Source organism: Hylobates moloch, unplaced genomic scaffold, assembly GCF_009828535.3.
Source record: "Hylobates moloch isolate HMO894 unplaced genomic scaffold, HMol_V3 SCAFFOLD_6, whole genome shotgun sequence".
Taxonomy (NCBI): domain Eukaryota; kingdom Metazoa; phylum Chordata; class Mammalia; order Primates; family Hylobatidae; genus Hylobates; species Hylobates moloch.
The window spans coordinates 54,437,166-54,459,127 of NW_026652281.1; the positions used below are offsets into that span (position 1 = coordinate 54,437,166).

Consider the following 21,962-nt stretch of genomic DNA (forward strand, 5'->3'; position numbering starts at 1 on the left):
AATGCTGAAATCATCAATATGATTTATAGGAATATCTGATTTTCCCTCTTACCCTAGACATTATTTATTTTAGAACTGTAATAATTTCAAAGCACTATTGTCAATTTCTCCTCCTGGCTGATTTCTATCTTGGCATGAATTTTAGAATTTCGGCATTCCTTACTGATCTGGATCTTTTTACCATTTAAAAAAATGTCCAAGTGAATGAAATGCTGTATATATGAAAGGGAATTAATCAAATGAGTTTATTTATGTAAGAGTGTTATGTATTACTGAGAAGTAGACCTCGTGTAATACAGATGAAAGAACATGACATATATCCAAGGTCAAGTCACAGTTTTATCACTTTGTGTCTGGGTGGCCTTTAACTAGTTTCTTAAACTGTCTCAGTTTACTTATCCACAAATAGGGAAAATAAACAAGTTTTGCATACATTTCCTTATTATTTGAGAGTAAAATAAGAATTTGTATTTTATTTTGAAATTTGGAAACTGCTATTCAGTTTAAAATAAATATTATACACAGACAAAAGCAATATTTTAATTGTAACTTTACAATGTATATCCTATTAAGCCATGGAACTTCAGGATGTTGACGTCTGAGGTATCAAAATTTGTCATCACTTCTATCCAACTCTTGATACCATACTGAAGATATTATAACAAAAATAGTATGGATGTTGACCTTAAGTGTAATTATTCAAAGGGATCTGTTACTGGATATTTCATAATTCAAGAATATATGGAAACATTTAGATCACATGGTCTTATCTTTTTTACAGACTAAGGTTCCTTTGAGAATCTCAAAGTTAAAGAGCTTCTCCTCAGAAAAATATTCATATGCCCTATAGAAAGCATTTTACAAGGAATTTCAAGTTGTTTAATATCAACGGATCCTAATTAAATACTGCCATGTCCACCTTAGATTGTTATATAGAAGGACTTTGATGATATGGCTTTCCTCCCTTTCAGAGAGGGTTTTCCAGACTATTATGGTCTTCTGTTATAGACCATATTATAGAAGGTTTTTTCCTGCCCAGCTGTGCTTTCACTCATTCCTTGTTTTGGCTATATTTCATCTAAGGTCTGTCTCAAGCAAACCCGATTCCGTCTCCCTGCACCATTGCCTCTCTCCAGTATTTTTCGTCAGTGCTCATTCACAGTGGAAGAAGTAAGGGGGGGACTGTGACCCAGACTAATAAACGCAAGAAGCAGAGGGTCTGGACAGAAATGGCAGTTGCAAGTAGTTCCAGGACTACTAAATTAGGCCGCAGCAAGGCTGGAACAGAGGTAAATAGTCCAAAAAGTTAGACTGTTAACATATTCACTTATTCACAATTCTACTAATCCTAAACAGTCAAATATTAGAAATTCTTTGCTACTGGGTTAATTTGTAAACTGCTCTTCATTAAGATCTTCTGGAATTTGGCCATTCCTCACCTGTAATAATAAAATATGAAAGTGATTTTTAAAGTGTAAAATGCTGTAACCGTGTAAGAGAGTATCATATTGGATTATAATGTGACAGTGTGATGTGACAATAAATTGCGTGTTATCACTTCCACTGTATGAAACGTCAGCCAGAAAGACAGACTACAGATATTTTCCTCTAGTAGTCCCTCTGACAACTCTGTATTTTTCCAGCTTGTAGAATTTTAATCCCCAGGTTTTCTGCTTTAACACTAACTCCTCACCAATTCATTACTTCATTGTATCTCATTTCACAAATGGCTCTCAAGATTTAGTGTCTCCAGATGCTGTCTTAAATAAATCTGCATATGTTAACAACAACCACAACAAAATCCGGGTCAAATATTTTAAAACGCAAACATATCCTTAGAATGCCAGAAAGGCATGTTCTTATTTTGTACTTCAGCAACAATTGGTCTAGATCTCTAAAAGTGTTACCATTTAGAAAATGAGAATAAGGACATATAATTTCTTCATAAGCCAGATGGATTCAGTATTGTGGAATTTGGGGTTTTATCATCTAATCTTGGTTTAAACTTTTATATGCTAGTGCCAATGTGATCCAATGAGAATCTATTTGTAAAATAAAATCTAGAAGAAGGTAGCATACTACTTAATAATTCATGTGAAGTATTGAATTAGAGTATTATTTTATGCTTTTAAAAGTATTATTGGTATTGCAAGATAAATTTTTGCAGCAATATTATGATGTTGGTAACCAATATTGATTTTAAGATTTTTACATTATATAAGCAGAAAACACAGGGCACAAAGACTTGAGGTGCAGAAATGTTGCTGAGGCAGCATTAACAGTGAGTCGGGTTCCCACTAGGTAGTATTCATTGAGACAGCATGTGCATATGCTGGGCTTAAAAAAGTTAAGAGAGGGACGTTTTAAATTCAGAATGCCAACAGGCATCCTTTGGTATCATAAGCATGGTGTGCAGTGTTCTTTCTCTGTATGAGCTTTCACCGCCATTCAGAATTCTCTTTTTCGAAGTGCACTATTACATTTTTGATAGACAATTCATAGAAATTAACAGCAAATGATAAAGAAATTGTTCTTTTTTTCAAAAAAGAATTTAGAGGGAGAAAAGACATTTGAAGCAAAAAAAAGAACATTGTTATGAAATGCAAGGTTACTATTTATGATATTTTAGCTGTAATTTTTAAAGCTTTCTTACATTTATTACACCAAATTAGGGCCACTAGTGTGGTAGATTAAAACCTTTTTTCAGTTCTTTTGATGTAGAAATTTTAGCTTTTAATTTCTTTATCTGGCAGACCACTGATGAATTCATTGGTATCTCCAAGCCAAGCAAATCTTTTTTTGTTATTTTAAAAGCTATTTTGTTTTGTAGAAATAGCATTCTATAGGAAGAAGTTATTATAAAATGTAATAGTTTGCCAACATAAAGAAATATGCTAGAAAGCAAAATTAATAGGCTCTGAATGAAAAATATCTTTGTGGGCATTTAAAACACCAAGGAATTACAAGGCCATGGTGAAGAGCAGGCTAGTTAAATTGGAAAAGTCAAAGCAAGATATCTTTCTTTACTGATGTGCCATCTACTGAAAATTAGTAGAAGTTAGTCCTAAGTAGCTAACAGTGAACCCTGGGTACTAACTTCCCTGAAGCACTGAAATAGGAAGTGGTGGAAGAAACTTGTAAAAGAAACCCTCAGGGATTCCCCTGTGATCCCTTTAATCCTCGAATTGTCAAACCACATGGAAAATAATAGAGCTGCGTAGTTCTAAGACTTAAGTGGTATTATCTTTTTAAAGGAAAATATTAGGTCTTTTCACATCTCTGGACAAGAATAGAGTATGTGTTCAATGCAAAAAAGAGTAAGTTTGAACCAAAGATGCATATTACTTTTTCATTTTTAATATAATATTATTGTTATCTCTGACTAAGCAGGCTGCCCTCAGTAGGAAAAACAATTATAGCCAATATTTTATTTTCCTCTTTTAAAACAGATGATTCAACGCGAAGCAGATGTAAAAAATAAGGTAACTGCTGTGGCATTGACAGACTCTGTTCACAATGTGTGGCATCAAGAAGCTGGCAAAACGATTCGAGAATGGATGAGAGAGGTGAGACTTGGTTTTTTTTAGTGCTGAGATGAATGGGTGTGAGCCTTTATATCTTGAGCCCCCCCCAACCTGTAATACCTCCCATCCTTAAACTCCCTTTCTAGAGGCAGAACATTGAGAGGAAATAGAAAAAGCTAGACATGCTTAAAATAATAATAGAAAACCCGTGTGAAGACCTAATATTTTTGAAAGCCCCCCTCCCTTCTTTTTGGTTTTCTATAGAACACTATATGTGTATAGTGTTCAATCTACGGTAGGAACTTTGGCTGAAAAAGGTCATGGAGTTAGGCGATTCTTATTCCCTGTTGCTTAATTTTTCCACCAGTTATTTAGCATTGGTGCTGTTTAGTTACAAAAAAGACGCATAAGGTACACTTAGTCTCCTTTTCTTCTTGAAAGGCAGTCAGTATGTGCCACTCTTAAATGGATTGGCTGACTACATCCAGTAGAGGGAAGAGAAGAAAAAAGCTGAAATACTGTTATGCCAGACCCTTGAGCTAAGAGAAACCCAGGGGCTAGCCATGGTTCAGCCTCAGGCTAAGAAAGCTTCTTTTCACACTTCCTAAGGGCTGGTGAACCTGAAAACTAACAAGGATTCATTAAATATGCTCCCATTATTACTATTTTTTAACTTTCAGCCTGTTAGATTTTTTATTCCTATGACGGATATCCAGCTGAAATTTTCTTTTATTTTTATTTATCTTTCTGATATCATAAGCAGTTGGCATCAGCCACCCCATGCCATAGTAATTGTTTAATCAAATCATTTACTTATATAGTATGAATGAGCTGATTGACCTTCCTGGTTTTCTTCCAGTTTTTCTTAATAGAATACCTAGTGGCTCTTCAGTTGACACCACAGGACTGTGTGGTGGGTAAATTCTACCAGCCTTCATGGTATACCGTAAGGACCACAGAGTTAATGTTTGAAGAGATAGAAAAATTAGGCTATCTAATTTCATAGTAGCATTATATTATCCCCAGTCTGTTATCACTTGTTTTTCTGCATTAGAAAAAGCACTTTCATCATGCAAAAGTCTAAAATATTTTTATTCCAGTCCTCTTAATACTATAAACATATAAGCATGAGTTTTTCAAATCTTTTCTAACATGTAGGTGTTTGATAACCACATAGAAAGCTCCAGCATTATATAAATAGTAAGGTTAATAAATGAGCTGTTAGTAACTTTTCCCCACACACATAACTAGTATGGAATTTGATACTTGGCTCAAACTAAAAACATCCTTGCTCATGAGTTTTTCATTCCAGATGACAAATATAACAAAATTTATTTAGGTTTACTTTTTAAGTATTTCTAACTAAGGCTAGATTAGGTGTTCCTTTCAAAAATCAGAATATATTAATCTGTGTAGCTTCCATCTAACTGACTAGACAGTAGTTGAATTCATCATAATTTAATCAATGCTGCCATTAATTTCTTTGCAAGCATAGCTTTTGTAAAATTTATAAAATTTTATAAATGCCCTAGTTCTTGGATAGTTCTTTCAGTTCCCTCAATTAAGCCTTAGGGAAGCAGTTTGAAGAGTTTTGTATTTTGACCTATCAAAACTGAAATCCTAGCTCAATCACTTACATAACTTTGTAGTTTTAAGCAAGTTATTTTATCTCTTTGAGATTCAATTTTCTCGTCTGTAAACTATAATACCTACCTTGCAAACGTGTTGGAAAATAACATATGTAAAGAAATAGCACAGTTCTTGACACTTCAAAAAAGTTTGGTAAGTTATAGCTGTCACTGTTGTTATAGTCTCACTCCCAAATAATATAAAACTCATAAACTGTATTCATCTTTTGTTTTATGAATGGTTTGCGTATTCAAAATATCTTATAAAAGGGAAACGGGGTGACATACTGGAAGTAATTCAGAACAAGCATATGAGAGAACTAAATTTTGATAATGACTCTGGCTAGGTAAATCAATAATTAAGAATCTAGCATGTACCAGCTAGTTTGCTAAGATTTATAATCTTGGAAAAGCCACTCAACTTTTTGGGTCTGTTTCATTATTGAATTGGAGACAATAATTCCTATTCCATCTACTTCATGAAATATTGTGAGAACCAGAGGTGATAATCAAGGATGAAAGCTCTTTGAAAAGCAAATGGTACTATATAAAGAAATGAGATGTGTTATTATTGAAAACGTTATAATATCTCAGAGATTTAAATTATTAGATCATTCCTGATGGAGCTTTGAAATTACCCCTGTTGAGTGATCTTTTCCAAAACGAGAACAAAAAGAGAGACTGTAAAAGCATATGACAGGTATCCCTGTAGGAACCCACCTAAGTGTGTGACCTCTTACAGAGAAGATTACAGTGTGGTTTGGCAAGGTAAGAGTCCAGTGTTTCCAAACTCTCAGGATGAAACTTCCTCCCTTTTTCTTTCTCCTTTCTTATTTCCTATCCCTTCTGCAAGACTCCTTGAAATAACTAAGAGAAACAAACCTGGATTACAGGAAAGGGCTGTTGTCTTAAGCATGGGTGTTGGAAAGTTTTTTGTTTTGTAAGTATGTTTAAGTTTGTTTAAATTAATGTGATACATATAAGTGGCCAACAAACATATGAAAAAATGCTCGACATGACTAATCATCAGAGAAATGCAAATTAAAACCAAAATGAGATACCATCTCACACCAATCAGAATGGCTACTATTTTAAAAAAAATTTACAGATGTTGGTAAGGAAAAGGGGATTCATATACACTGTTGGTGGGAATGTAAATTAGTACAGCCTCTGTGGAAAACAGTATGGAGATTTCTCAAAGAGCTAAAGATAGGAGTACTATTTGATCCAGCAGTGTCACTACTGGGTATCTATCCAAAGCAAAATAAGTCATTTTACCAAAATAAGTCATTTTACCAAAAAGACGTCTATACTGGTATGTTTATCACAGTGCTATTCATGATAGCAAAGTCTATCTGTACATGTGGCTTGATAAATCTTGGAATCAACCTAAGCATCCATCAAAGGATGACTGGATAAAGAAAATGTGGTACATATATAAATATATGTATATAGAGATATATACTGTGGAATACTACTCAGCCATAAAAATGAATGAAATTATGTCTTACAGCAACATGGATGGAACTGGAGGCCATTATCTTTATTTATTTTTTTTTTTGAGACGGAGTCTCGCTCTGTCGCCCAGGCTGGAGTGCAGTGGCGCAATCTCGGCTCACTGCAAGCTCCGCCTCCCGGGTTCACGCCATTCTCCTGCCTCAGCCTCTCCGAGTAGCTGGGACTACAGGCGCCCGCCACCACGCCCAGCTAATTTTTTTTTGTATTTTTAGTAGAGACAGGGTTTCACCGTGGTCTCGATCTCCTGACCTCGTGATCCGCCCGCCTCGGCCTCCCAAAGTGCTGGGATTACAAGCGTGAGCCACCGCGCCCGGCCGAGGCCATTATCTTAACTGAAATCATTCAGAAACAGAAAGTCAAATACCACATGCTCTCACTTCTAAGTGGGAGCTAAACTATGGGTACATATGGACATACAAAGTAGAATAATAGACATTTGAGACTCCAAAAGGTGGAAGGTGGATGATAAAGGATGAGAACTTACCTATTGGTACGATGTACACTATTTGGGTGACAGTTACACTAAAAGCCCAGACTTTACTACTATGCAGTATATCCATGTAACAAAAATGCACTTGAAACCCCTAAATCTATAAAAATAAGAAAGGATGTGATAAAGTTACTGATGTTATGTATCCATTTTATAAAAAGCTGATTTTTAAACCTACCAATTTAGCACACAGAACAAAGGTTAAGATTATTGTATTACTTGTGTAATTTCTAAATATTAGTAACAGTTTCCTTTAAAGAAAGAAAGTCAGGCCAGGTGCAGTGGCTCACGCCTGTAATCCCAACACTTTGGGAGGCCAAGGCAGGTGGATCATCTGAGGCCAAGGGTTCAATCCAGCCTGGACAACAAGGTGAAACCTTGTCTCTACTAAAAATACAAAAATTAGCCAGGCATGGTGGCAGGCACCCGTAATCCCAGCTACTCAAGAGGCTGAGGCAGGAGAATCACTTGAACCCAGGAGGTGGAGGTTGCAGTGAGCTGAGATCATGCCATTGCACTCCTGCCTGGCCAACAGAGCACAAGCTCCTAAAGAAAGAAAGAAAGAGAGAGAGAAGAAAGAGAGGGGAGAGGAGGGGAGGGGAGGAGGGGGAGAAAGAGAGAAAGAGAAAGAAAGGTCAAAGAGTAGTATACTTTGAGCAATTACTCTAAGTGAAACCTATCCTGAACTAAAAGACCACACATAGATGCTAAGCCAGCCTCTTGAGGAGAGGTAAAAGGTAAATGAAGGCAGCTCCTCAAGTACTTCTTACTTCAAACCCCAGGACTGTCTAGGCTGAGTGGGCAAATGTTTCCCAACATACCCCTGGCCTCTGAAATTCTCCAGCCACACCGGATGTGCAGCTCTACGTAATAGTTGTGAACCCTTCCTATCACCATTCAACTCTGAATGCAGGGCTTTAGAAACTTGACCTAGTGAACCATAGTTGTATTTGTCCAAGGACACAAAACCTTTCACATTAAAAATCAACCTTTAAAGCAAAGGTGATTTACAACTCAGACAAATGCAATAAAAATGAATAAAAATCAAGCCTCAACCAAGGTAGTAAGCATCTCCAAATACCTCCAAACACCTTGCACAGGAATAGCTACTACCTGCTTTTCTCTTTAAATATAATAAATTGTAATGTTTTTATTTAAAAAAATTATTTCAAACCTACTCTGAAATATTGTTGACCCTTGGTTCAAATGTCAAAGGGAGTCACTCAGCACTGGGGCCTGTAGGCATTTCTAATCCATATCAATAGCTCTCCAAATTTTGGATATTACAAAAAGGAAAATTTACAACCACAAAAATCTATAGGATCATCATTTTAGGGTAAAAAATGTTTAAACTGAAAACACTTAGCTTTAAGAAATACTTTCTACATTACCTATTTTTCTCTTTTTCCTTCAGACCCAGAGAAACATTAGTCATGCGGTCCGTCCCTATCTGTCTGCCCTGGCCAAGGACTTCTTTCTCTATGCTTGTTTGTTGGGACTAGGGGAGGCTGCATCTGAGACTCAGGCATGGCACTATTGGTACCTTGAGTTCAACATACCTTGTTGCCTATTCAGGGGACCTGAGAATACATCTCAGGGGCTGCTAACCCTCTCAGCATGTTTTGAATTTAGGTAGGGCTTTCCTAGTGGGCTGCCTGCATTACTACTCGGAACACTTTGATAGTGTTCATCTCAACTAAAAATTGGGATGGGGACAAATGGGGGCCTTGAAAAAAGAGATACATAAGTATTAGAAAAGCACCAAAAGACATTTGACTTCTAAACTGTAGTACCACATTTCAGAATAGGGAGTTAGAGTTGATAAAATACAATTTCAGACAGATTGAATTTAGATGTAATAGCTGCATGTCTTTCTTTGCATATGTTTATTTTATTTCATTATACTCTATCATATAGCAAACATTTAACTTGTTTTGCCCTTTTTTCTATATACTTTTTGGGGTAAAAATGCCACATGCCCCTGCCCGCACGCGCACACACACACACACACACACACACACACAGACACACACTCTGAAATGACCATATCAAATCTGTATAGTTCTGCACAGGTACTTTGTCATTGCAGAGAACTTTTGGACACACTCACTTTAACTATAGGGTGTTAAACTTCTGTCCAGTTTTTATGAGAGATCAAAGCCTTAAACATGTGGCTAGATAAAAACTGAAATTTCACAAACATAAAATGTTAACTTATATTTTGCTTTAAGTGTTTGAGTTAAAGGTGAGCTGAGCAAACTGGACAAAAGTTCATTTTGTTCAGCTTTTTAAAGTAACAATTTAGAAAATGATTAATTGTCTGCATATTGTAATGTGCCATCACTTGTATTAATACTAGAAAATCCTATAAGACATAGTTTTACATATGTGAAGTGTAGGTGAGCAGTAGGAAGACCGACATATCACCTGGTTAATAGCTGACTTTCATCAGATTTGGAGGTACTAGTTGGATGAATAATAATTAAAATACATACAGTACCTAATCGCTGCCTGTCTGTCGGTAGTGCTAATTGCTGTCATTGAAAAGACTGAATTGTTTAAAAAAAAGAGAGAGAAAGAGAAAGTCATTCTTCATTGAAGCTATCTCCGTGTATCATTGGGAGCCTATTTTTAGTACCTATAGAAGTCATGATTTTTGAATTTATTAGGGGCTGTGATGAATGATAAAACAAATCATCCATTTACATATCTTGACACTGCTTTGGAGAATACTTATTTCTTACAAGCAAGTGTCACATTGTATATAAAAGCTGGCTAATTGTGTGCTAATCTTCTGCATTATCTAGAACTCTCTGATGTGGTGTTCTATCAATGGTAATATTAATTTTACTTATTTCAAATGTATGAAATATCTTCTAAAACCCTATTTCTTTTATAGTTTCTACTCTTACATTGTGTAATTTTGCATTCAACTGCTAATTAAGATTAGGAGAGCACATTATGGAATATGTATCCATTTTAAACCACCAAGCTTTTGTAATGCATGAAAAATACTAATATTTTATCCATTTTAAATGTAAAAAGAGAGAAAGCATTTAAGAACATTACTAGATGTTATGTTTGTTTTCATGTTTTTTTTCCTACACAGTTCAATAGTTTCATTGATCTACTGTTTCTTACAAAAATCTGCCATGCTTTGTGAACTTCACTTTCTAATCTCATACAGCAACCCTTCCTTTATGTTATTCCTGCTCTCCCTGGTCCCAGAACAGTAGGGTTGCCTTGACAAATCTATTCAAAAGCCATTCCTCGGCCTTTATTGGTGAGGACTGGGGCCTTTGAAATTCTCTTCTCACTGCAACACAGCTGACATCTTCTTCCAGACAGAATGAATTAAGGAAATACAATAAGACACTTGATCTACCAGTCAAGGATCTTTCCACAGTGAGGACGGATTCCATGGTGCACAACCAGGGAAGCAAGCATCTAAAAATACACAATACATGCTTGTTTACCAGAATAGCAATCACCGATTTTTCCAAAATGATTGATGGGATGATTTCTTAAAAAAAAAAAAAAATCTGTCTGGAAATTCATTGTGTGTGTGAGCGTGTGTATGTGTGTGTGAGAGAGTGTGTATGTGTGTGTGTGTTGATAAATTTTTTAAAAACCATATGATGATAATCACATATTTTTAGCCAGACTTCAAATACAGACCTAAAATGTATAAAAGGAATATGGATTATTTTATTTATCTGAATTGTAAATCGTTATCTTACATCGTTACTATTGAAAATTACCTAATTTTTAATATTGGAGGCTTTGTGTCCATAGACATACAGCTACAACTCACCAGATGGTGATTCTTTACAACTATTTTGATACAGCCTTCATTAAAGCAGGTCAAAGTAAAAATTTAAAAATAGTATTTTTATATGGGTCAGATTTTGAGGAGTAAATACAAAATTCATTTCTTGTGGTATTACACAAAGAATATAGTTTAAAAATTGGCTATTCTTTCTTGAATGTTCAATTAATATTTATTTTAATCTAAAAGTTAAAAATGGATACTTTTTTATTTTCTCTTCATTATAATACCTTGATTTGTTTACTGCTTGGCCATGTAAACTTCACTTGGAAATATATTGCATCGTGGTTCATGGAAGGTTACGTGTCATCTATTTTATTTATTTATTTTTTGAGACGGGGTATCCCTCTGTCACCCAGGCTGGAGTGCAATGGCATGCTCTCAGCTCACTGCAACCTCTGCCTCCTGGGTTCAAGCCATTCTTCTGCCTCAGCCTCCCAAGTAACTGGGACTACAGGCAAGCACCACCACGCCAGGCTAATTTTTGTATTTTTAGTAGAGAAGGAGTTTCACCATGTTGGCCATGCTGGTCTCGAACTCTTGACCTCAAGTGATCTGCCCACCTCGGCCTCCCAAAGTGCTGGGATTACAGGTGCAAGCCACCATGCCCTGCCCTTACATGTCATCTTAATATGAGCACAGATGATTTGCTGAATTGTAAAATGAACAAACAAAAAGACCTTTCTCAGAGTCATGTTAATTATGAATAATTACCGACTGTTTACATAAGAAAAAAATGTTGTGTATGGAAAATAAATTGAATACACTCTGGTGGTTGATTTTATAGGATAAATTAATCTCTTCCTAAAAATTCCGTCTTGGCTTAAATTGTATTTCAACAATATTGTCTCTATTACATTGCAGAACTGTTGTAATTGGGTCTCTAGCTCAGAACCATTAGACACATCAGTGGAGTCCATGCTACCTGATTGCCCCCGGGTCTCAGCAGGTATGTGTTTGATGAGAGATGTATGATTGCTGTTGTTTTTCAGGGCGAAAAATATGCTAATGAAATGTAGAATTCTGTTTTGTGAATTCGTTTGTTTTTATCTTTGAGTTGTTGGATGAATTACTGGTAATGTTATGCATGGGTAGAATCCACTATCACATATTTGTTAAGTAGCTTAAAATGCTTACCAACAAATTCAGTAAGATGAATAGGTGAAACAATTCAAGAGTAGTGTAGACAACTGCTGTTGAAGCTCAGAGAGATAAGACATACATATATGAATACCTAAACAACAAGGATTGGGCAGACATACAGGATCTTTCATAGGATATGTGTCTCCGAGTTCCAACTCAATGATATGACAGGCAGTCAAGGATGTTGTGTGTCCTAGAGACCTTAGAAAAAAATATTTCACGCAAAGATTTTAGTTGGTTCTTGTGTTAGATAGACTCTGGACTGTAAGAAAACATGCAAGATGGCATCCTGTGCAAAGGAGACAGAGCAATTTAAGGAGCAACAGCAGGAATGGATCTGAAGATGTTCACAGGGAACAAAGGCAAGACTGGACTGCCTATTGAAAGGGAAGAGGTGAAGAGATGAGCAGGGTAGGAGCAGTTGGGCTCTGGGAAGTTTAAGGATAGCACTGATTTCCAGCCTAAAGGCTTTGTATTTGAGTCACTAGGTAAGAAGAGAGAGTGACATTTGTTAGCTTTCTGGTTTTGACTTTCACAGTTCTCAGCCAAGTGAGCAGTGGCATCTCATTATAACTGATAGCAGAAATGGGTTTGCTCTGACCATGGGTGCTGGAGAATGGGTAAAAGTTTGGAACACAAACTACTTTATGTTAACAATCATAAGTGATAGCTAATCACTGAGTACTTAAAGTTGAAAATATGTGTACATATTTGAAGAAAATAATTTGGAGAATAGTTCAGATTCTAGGTATAGAACTATTGTTATAATTAAACATCACTATCATTAATACCTAAACTTCAACTGAGCTTCACTATCATTATAGCTGAATTTTGTAAGTCTATAAGCCAGGGTTCAACGGCAGAGACAGAACCACTAGAAGATGTATATGCTACTATACACACACACAGAGACAGACATATACACACATATACTCATGCACATATGTATATATGTGTGTGTTCCTAAATATTATACAATCGATTTTCATTATTTATGCTAGTTATATAATGTGAAGTCACTAAAAACACTGAATTAGCAAATCATTGCTGCTAGATGAAATACAAGGCCAGGTTCCTGTGAGCTTCTGGTCACATTTTTGTCAACCAGTCAATATGTAAACTTGGTTTATGTGTGTTTCTGTTTAATGACACCTTATTTAATATATATTGTTGATTCATTAACATTGAGCTCATGGCCAGCAGCACTGTAACTCCGGCCTGAATGAAGCTTATCTAACACATATTTTCTCCATAAGGCATATCACAGCCTTCTTGTGCTTAGCAACACTTCACAGCACTTCAGCACTACATTTGGGGGCTATTATAAACAGTGAAACCAAAAAACGGCACAAAAATAGAAAAATGTGGCACTAAATAGTCTATAAAAAGGATACTTGTTTACAATGTAAGAACTGAAACAAGAAGGCAGAGCATGACCTTGTTCAACCTTGATTAAGAATGGATGACTCAAATTTTTCACCATTCTGCACATGAGTAGTACTTTTAATTTCCTCAAGAATTTTTCCTTTGCATTCACTACTTGGCTAACTGTTTAGTGCAAGAAGCCTAAATTTCAGCCCATCTTAGCTTTTGACATGCATGTCATCCTAAGTGGAATCATTTTTAGCTTTTGATTTAAAGTGAGAGATATGCAACTCTTCCTTTCACCTGAATTCTTAAAGGCCATTGGAGAGTTATTCATTGGCCTCATTTCAATATTGTTGTGTTTCAAGGAACAGGGAGGCTCCAGAAAAGGGATAGGGACAGGAGACCTGCTCAGTTGGTGGTATAGTCAGAACACCTTTATCAATTAAGTTCACCGTCTTCTATGGGTGCAGTTTGTGGCACCTCAAAACAATTACAGTAGTAACATCCAAGATGACTGATCAAGGCCGAGTGTGGTGGCTCATACCCGTAATCCCAGTACTTTGGCAGGCCAAGGTAAGAGGATTGTTCAGAGCCAGGAGTTTGATACCAGCCCGGGCTACAAAGCAAGACCTTGCCTGTCTCTCCAAAAAAAATTTTAAGATATTAGCCAAGTACGGTGGTGCCCACCTACAGTCCCAGCTATTCAGGAGGCTGAGGCAAGAGGATCACGTGGGCCTAAGAGTTCAAAGCTACGGTGAGCCAGTGAGCTATGTTTGTACTACTGTACCCCAACTTAGAAGACAGAACAAGACCCCATCTCTAATCACAGATTACCATAACATATGGTAATCATGGAAAAGTTTATTAGCACAGGGAGACATGAAGTGAGCACATGCTGTTGGAAAAATGGCTCCTATAGACTTGCTTGATGCAGTGTTGCCAGGAAACTTGAATTGGTTAAAAAAAAATCAGTATCTGTGAAGTGCAGTAAACTGAAGCACAATAAAATGAGGTGTGCTTTGTTCTCAGCAAGCACTATAGTTGGTCAAGACTCTTTGCCTGGTGAAATGATCCACAGTTTCATTCTCGAAGAGTTTGGGCCATTAGCAGTCCTGCCTGAAGTAGGTGATCATAGTATGCTATTGACTTTAATTACAGAAACTACTTACAGGTACTCTGGAGCATTTCCTGCATTACAGAGATATTACTTATTACCCATTGTGTAGTAGCAACTACGTTTTCCTTTGGAAATCAGGATTTATCACCCATCCAGTATAGTGCTCCCATCCAGTACATCCATGTCCTGTTGATTCAGTGGCATAAGGAGACTACAGTGGCAAGATTGCAGTCTCAACTTCCAGTTCAAATGAATTATTATTATGTCACCTAATGGAAACATATCTCCTTTTTGGAACTAAGACCTTTAGACCAGTAGAGTCTGAAGTAATGGGCATGGGAAGCAAGAGCTCTACTAGTGGATCACTAAAGGTAGAGGGAAAAGAAGGCAGTCCCGTATCTATGCCTGTATTCCCAGAATTGGGGCAAATAGCAACATATATTAAATGCTGATTTATAGAAAAGTCCATATTTGGAGGATATTGTCCAACCACACAAGGTGTTGTCTCCTAGCAGTCACAGCTGAGTCTTCAAAAGGTCATTCCAGCATTCTGTCAAGCCTGCTGCTTAAGGATAATGGGGAAAGTGGTAAGAGCAGTGAATGATGGCAGACCTCAGGCTCTCTCTTGTCCTCTAGCTTGCTCACTGTGATGGGAACCAGCTGCCAGGTTGTAAGCTGACCTGTGGAGAGGCCCACATGGCAAGGAACTGGTATATCAGGCCAAAAGCCAGGGAGGACCTGAGGTCCACCAACAGCCATGTGAGTGACCTTGGAAGAAGATTCTCCCCCACTTGAGCTCTTTGAGATGACTGCAAATCTAGCCAACACCTTGATTGTAGTCTTGTGAGAAACCCTGAGCTAATATCACTCAGCTGTGTTCAGATTTCTGACCCACAAAAACTGTCAGATGATAAATGTATATTGTTTTAAGCTGCCAAATTTTGGGGTTGTTTGTTCCACAGCAGTAGATAATTAATGCAACAGGCTTAAACTTCAGCTCAGGTGGTTGCACAGCCTGAGTAGAAACAACCTTAAACCTTTTATTGAGACTAAAGCCTTGTAAGGCTCATCTTAGCCCTGATATCTTCGGGTTTAAGAGCATCTATTTCTAAAGATGCACTAAAATACTCATTGAAGACAATTTGTTCCTACCCTTGCTCCCCTACTAACTGATTAGACTTTGCTGTATAATTTATCAGAAAGAAGATATTAAATTTCTTTGTCATACTTGATCTTATACTAAGTCACCTTTATTATTCAGCTCTCCTCTGACCATTTTTTTCCTTAAGACAGAACTTGCTACTAAGTGTAACTTTCCATTCCCTGTGGGATTTTGTTCTAACAAATTTGGCCTAAATCAGAAGGAAATTGTACATACATTCCCCAGCACATATCCATTTATCACTAAAGTATTTATTGACATTTACTGTGTTCCAGGCACTGTTCTGGAAGCTGGAGACATAGCAGTGAACAAGAGCTCATCATGACCATCTTGTTCTCCATAATTTTAAAAAAGAATGAATTGCTTTCTGGGCCTGTGCTAGCGAAAAGGTTCTTCCTTTAGAAGCTGGCATCAACATTAGGTTGCATCAAATAAGAAGAGAGTTAGGACCAGCACCCCCAGCATTTCCTATACCTACTTATAAAAACTTACCACTTCTTCAGCTTGACTTAATGCTTTCCCTCAGAGTCCATAAAAAATGTTGAACAAGATTAATTGTTCAACATTAATTGATTGAGGTGATGGCAGGAAATTAAAATAGAAACAACCAAAGGTTGATGAAGTACCTTTGAAACACCCAAATTTCTCTGATCAATAATTGCTGTTATATGTAATTTAAAATGTTAATATTATTTGAAGATTTCAACATGTGTACTGACCACAAATTAGTAATGGATCTTCCGGCTGTATATTCAATTTAATGAAGTTTTTTTTCCAGCTTGCTAAATTGTAAAGTTTTTTTTCTTGTTATAATATGCTTTGATCTTTTGACTGAAAGTTTCACAGTGATAGCAGTGAAATTGCCTATAAACATACACACTTATTTAATATGTAGTTTTTCCTTTATAACTAGATTTGCTTCCCATTACAAAAAAAGTATGTATTGATCATAATAATTTCATTTTATGAATGTTACTTACCTGTTTATATATAATTTAAAAGCAGATATAAAATTATAAATTTTTACTTAAAATATCACTGTATGTTTAGCATAGTTATATTGTTTTTGTTTTTGTTTTTGTTTTTAGTTTTATTTTAGCAGAGACATGGTCTCACACTGGTGCCCAAGTTGGCCTTGTTGTTCGTTATTAACATGTAGGGAGGGCCAAGCACAGTGGCTCATGCCTGTACTCTCAGCATTTTGGGAGGCCAAAGCTCAAGGACCATTTGAGGCCAGGAGTTTGAGACCAGCCTGGGTGACATAGCAAGACCTCATCTCCACTAAAAAAATTTTTTTTAATTAGCCAGGCATGGTGGCGTGAGCCTATAGTCCTCGCTACTTGGGTGGCTGTGGTGGGAGGATTGCCTAAACCCAGGAGTTCAAGGCTGCAGTGAGCTGTGATCTTACCACTGCATTCCAGATATATCTCCACCATCCACTATATACATATATATATATACACACAAACACATAGTATATACATGTATACACTATATCTCGTGTATATACATCCATGTATATACACTATACAGTGTATATATACGTATATACACTATATATATATATAGTGGATATTTGAGGGGTCTTGCATCTATGTCAGGTGACTGGTTTTCCACTTCTTTTTATTTATAGTGTTTTCTTTTTGTTGTTGTTGGCTTCTAAAGACCAATTCTGTTTTTTTTTTCCCATAGGTTATTGGGGTACAGGTAGTATTTGGTATTTGGTTACATGAGTAAGTTCTTTAGTGGTGATTAGTGAGATTTTGGTGCACCCATCACCCGAGCAGTATACACTGCATCATATTTGTAGTCTTTTGCCCCTTGCAGCACTCCCACTCTTCCCCCAAGTCCCCAAAGTCCATTATATCATTCTTATGCCATTACGTCCTCATACCTTAGCTCCCACATATCAGTGAGAACATATGATACTTGGTTTTCCATCCCTGAGTTACTTCACTTGGAATAATAGTCTCCAATCTCATCCAGGTTGCTGCAAATGCTGTTAATTCATTCCTTTTTTTTTTTTTTTTTTTTTTTGAGATGGAGTCTCGCTCTGTCGCCCAGGCTAGAGTGCAGTGGCACGATCTCGGCTCATTGCAAGCTCCGCCTCCCGAGTTCTCGCCATTCTCCTGCCTCAGCCTCCCGAGTAGCTGGGACTACAGGTGCCCCCCACCACGCTTGGCTAATTTTTTGTATTTTTAGTAGAGACAGGGTTTTGCCGTGTTAGCCAGGTTGGTCTCCATCTCCTGACCTCATGATCCGCCCATCTCGGCCTCCCAAAGTGCTGGGATTACAGGCGTGAGCCAATGTGCCTGGCCTAATTCATTCCTTTTTACAGCTGAGTAGTATTCCATTGTATGTATATATGCACACCACAGTTTCTTTATCTACTCGTTGATTTATGGGCATTTGGGTTGGTTCCACGATTTTGCAACTGTCAGTTGTGCTACTTAAACATGCATGTGCAAGTATCTTTCTCATATAATGACTTCTTTTCCTCTGGGTCGATACCCAGGAGTGGGATTGCTGGATCAAATGGTAGTTCCACTTTTAGTTCTTTAAGGAATCTCCACATTGTTTTCCACAGTGGCTGTACATTCCCACCAGCAGTGTAGAAGTGCTCCCTCATCACCGCATCCACACCAACATCTACTGTTTTTTTAATTTTTTTATTATGGCCATTCTTGCAGGAGTAAGGTGATACCACATTGTGGTTTTGATTTGCATTTCCCTGACAGTTAGTGATGTTGAGCATTTTTTCATATGTTTGTTGGCCATTTGTATATCTTCTTTTGAGAGTTGTCTATTCATATCCTTAGCCCCCTTGTTCATGGGATTTTTTTTTATTATACTTTAAGTTTTAGGGTACATGTGCACAACGTGCAGGTTAGTTACATATGTATACATGTGCCATGTTGGTGTGCTGCACCCAGTAACTCATCATTTAACATTAGGTATATCTCCAAATGCTATCCCTCCCCCCTCCCCCCAACCCACAACAGGCCCCAGTGTGTGATGTTCCCCTTCCTGTGTCCATGTGTTCTCATTGTTCAATTCCCACCTATGAGTGAAAACATGCGGTGTTTGGTTGTTTGTCCTTGTGATAGTTTGCTGAGAATGATGGTTTCCAGCTTCATCCATGTCCCTACAAAGGACATGAACTCATCCTGTTTTATGGCTGCATAGTATTCCCTGGTGTGTATATGCCACATTTTCTTAATCCAGTCTGTCATTGTTGGACATTTGGGTTGGTTCCAAGTCTTTGCTATTGTGAATATTGCCGCAGTAAACATACGTGTGCATGGGTCTTTATAGCAGCATGATTTATAATCCTTTGGGTATATACCCAGTAATGGGATGGCTGGGTCAAATAGTATTTCTAGTTCAGGATCCCTGAGGAATCACCACACTGACTTCCACAATGGTTAAACTAGTTTACAGTCCCACCAACAGTGTAAAAGTGTTCCTATTTCTCCACATCCTCTCCAGCACCTGTTGTTTCCTGACTTTTTAATGATCGCCATTCTAACTGGTGTGAGATGGAATCTCATTGTGGTTTTGATTTGCATTTCTCTGATGGCCAGTGATGATGAGCATTTTTTCATGTTTCTGTTGGCTGCATAAATGTCTTCTTTTGAGAAGTGTCTGTTCATATCCTTCGCCTACTTATTGATGGGGTTGTTTGTTTTTTTCTTGTAAATTTGTTGGAGTTCATTGTAGATTCTGGATATTAGCCCTTTGTCAGATGAGTAGATTGCAAAAATCTTCTCCCATTCTGTAGGTTGCCTGTTCACTGTGATGGTAGTTTCTTTTGCTGTGCAGAAGCTCTTTAGTTTAATTAGATCCCATTTGTTGATTTTGGCTTTTGTTGCCATTGCTTTTGGTGTTTTAGACATGAAGTCCTTGCCCATGCCTATGTCCTGAATGGTATTGCCTAGGTTTTCTTCTAGGGTTTTTATGATTTTAGGTCTAACATTTAAGTCTTTAATCCATCTTGAATGAATTTTTATATAAAGTGTAAGGAATGGATCCAGTTTCAGCTTTCTACATATGGCTAGCCAGTTTTCCCAGCACCATTTATTAAATAGGGAATCCTTTCCCCATTGCTTGTTTTTGTCAGGTTTGTCAAAGATCAGATAGTTGTAGATATACGGCGTTATTTCTGAGGGCTCTGTTCTGTTCCATTGTTTTGGTACCAGTACCATGCTGTTTTGGTTACTGTAGCCTTGTAGTATAGTTTGAAGTCAGGTAGCATGATGCCTCCAGCTTTGTTCTTTTGGCTTAGGATTGACTTGGCAATGCAGGCTCTCTTTTGGTTCCATATGAACTTTAAAGTAGTTTTTTCCAATTCTGTGAAGAAAGTCATTGGTAGCTTGATGGGGATGGCATTGAATCTATAAATAACCTTGGGCAGTATGGCCATTTTCATGATATTGATTCTTCCTACCCATGAGCATGGAATGTTCTTCCATTTGTTTGTATCCTCTTTTATTTCATTAAGCAGTGGTTTGTAGTTCTCCTTGAAGAGGTCCTTCACGTCCCTTGTAAGTTGGATTCCTAGGTATTTTATTCTCTTTGAAGCAATTGTGAATGGGAGTTCACTCATGATTTGGCTCTCTGTTTGTCTGTTATTGGTGTATAAGAATGCTTTTGATTTTTGCACATTGATTTTGTATCCTGAGACTTTGCTGAAGTTGCCTATCAGCTTAAGGAGATTTTGGGCAGAGACGATGGGGTTTTCTAGATAGACAATCATGTCATCTGCAAACAGGGACAGTTTGACTTCCTCTTTTCCTAACTGAATACCCTTTATTTCCTTCTCCTGTCTGATTGCCCTGGCCAGAACTTCCAATACTATGTTGAATAGGAGTGGTGAGAGAGGGCATCCCTGTCTTGTGCCAGTTTTCCAAGGGAATGCTTCCAGTTTTTGCCCATTCAGTATGATATTGGCTGTGAGTTTGTCATAGATAGCTCTTATTATTTTGAGATACGTCCCATCAATACCTAATTTATTGAGAGTTTTTAGCATGAAGGGTTGTTGAGTTTTGTCAAAGGCCTTTTCTGCATCTATTGAGATAATCATACGGTTTTTGTTGTTGGTTCTGTGTATGTGCTGGATTATGTTTATTGATTTTCATATGTTGAACCAGCCTTGCATCCTAGGGATGAAGCCCACTTGATCATGGTGTATAAGCTTTTTGATGTGCTCCTGGATTCATTTTGCCAGTATTTTATTGAGGATTTTTGCATCAACGTTCATCAGGGATATTGGTCTAAAATTCTCTTTTTTTGTTGTGTCTCTCCCAGGCTTTAGTATCATGATGATGCTGGCCTCATAAAATGAGTTAGGGAGGATTCCCTCTTTTTCTGTTGATTGGAATAGTTTCAGAAGGAATGGTACCATCTCCTCCTTGTAACTCTGATAGAATTCAGCTGTGAATCCATCTGGTCCTGGACTTTTTTTGGTTGGTAAGCTATTAATTATTGCCTCAATTTCAGAGCCTGTTATTGGTCTATTCAGAGGTTCAACTTCTTCCTGGTTTAGTCTTGGGAGGGTGTATGTGTTGAGGAGGGTGTAATGTGTTGAGGAATTTATCCATTTCTTCTAGATTTTCTAGTTTATTTGCATGGAGGTGTTTATAGTATTCTCTGATGGTAGTTTGTATTTCTGTGAGATCGGTGGTGATATCCCCTTTATCATTTTTTATTGCATCTATTTGATTCTTCTCTCTTTTCTTCTGTATTACTCTTGCTAGAAGTCAATGAATTTTGTTGATCTTTTCAAAAAACCAGCTCCTGGATTCATTGATTTTTTGTGTCTTATCTCCTTCAGTTCTGCTCTGATCTTAGTTATTTCTTGCCTTCTGCTAGTTTTTGAATGTGTTTTCTCTTGCTTCTCTAGTTCTTTTAATTGTGATGTTAGGGTGTCAATTTTAGATCTTTCCTGCTTTCTCTTGTGGGCATTTAGTGCTATAAATTTCCCTCTACACACTGCTTTGAATGTGTCCCAGAGATTCTGGTATGTTGTGTCTTTGTTCTCCTTGGTTTCAAAGAACATCTTTATTTCTGCCTTCAATTTGTTATGCACCCAGTAGTCATTCAGGCACAGGTTGTTCAGTTTCCATGTAGTTGAGCAGTTTTGAGTGAGTTTCTTAATCCTGAGTAGTAGTTTGATTGCACTGT

The 21,962-nt window shown here is 37.2% G+C and overlaps 1 protein-coding gene across 7 annotated transcripts in view; it reads left to right on the top strand.

The window, feature by feature from the left end:
• FAM172A (family with sequence similarity 172 member A) overlaps window positions 1-21,962 on the top strand; it is a 477,012-nt gene that overhangs the window by 309,106 nt on the left and 145,944 nt on the right. For 6 of the 7 annotated variants that reach the window (XM_058440715.1, XM_058440713.1, XM_032156824.2 and 3 more), the window contains 2 exons: window positions 3,450-3,566; window positions 11,854-11,938. In XM_058440715.1, coding sequence (XP_058296698.1) covers window positions 3,450-3,566; window positions 11,854-11,938 — 202 coding nt within the window. Of the gene's footprint in view, window positions 1-1,083; window positions 1,249-3,449; window positions 3,567-11,853; window positions 11,939-21,962 lie in introns of those variants that run through there. The other variant, XM_058440718.1, reaches the window with a different exon arrangement.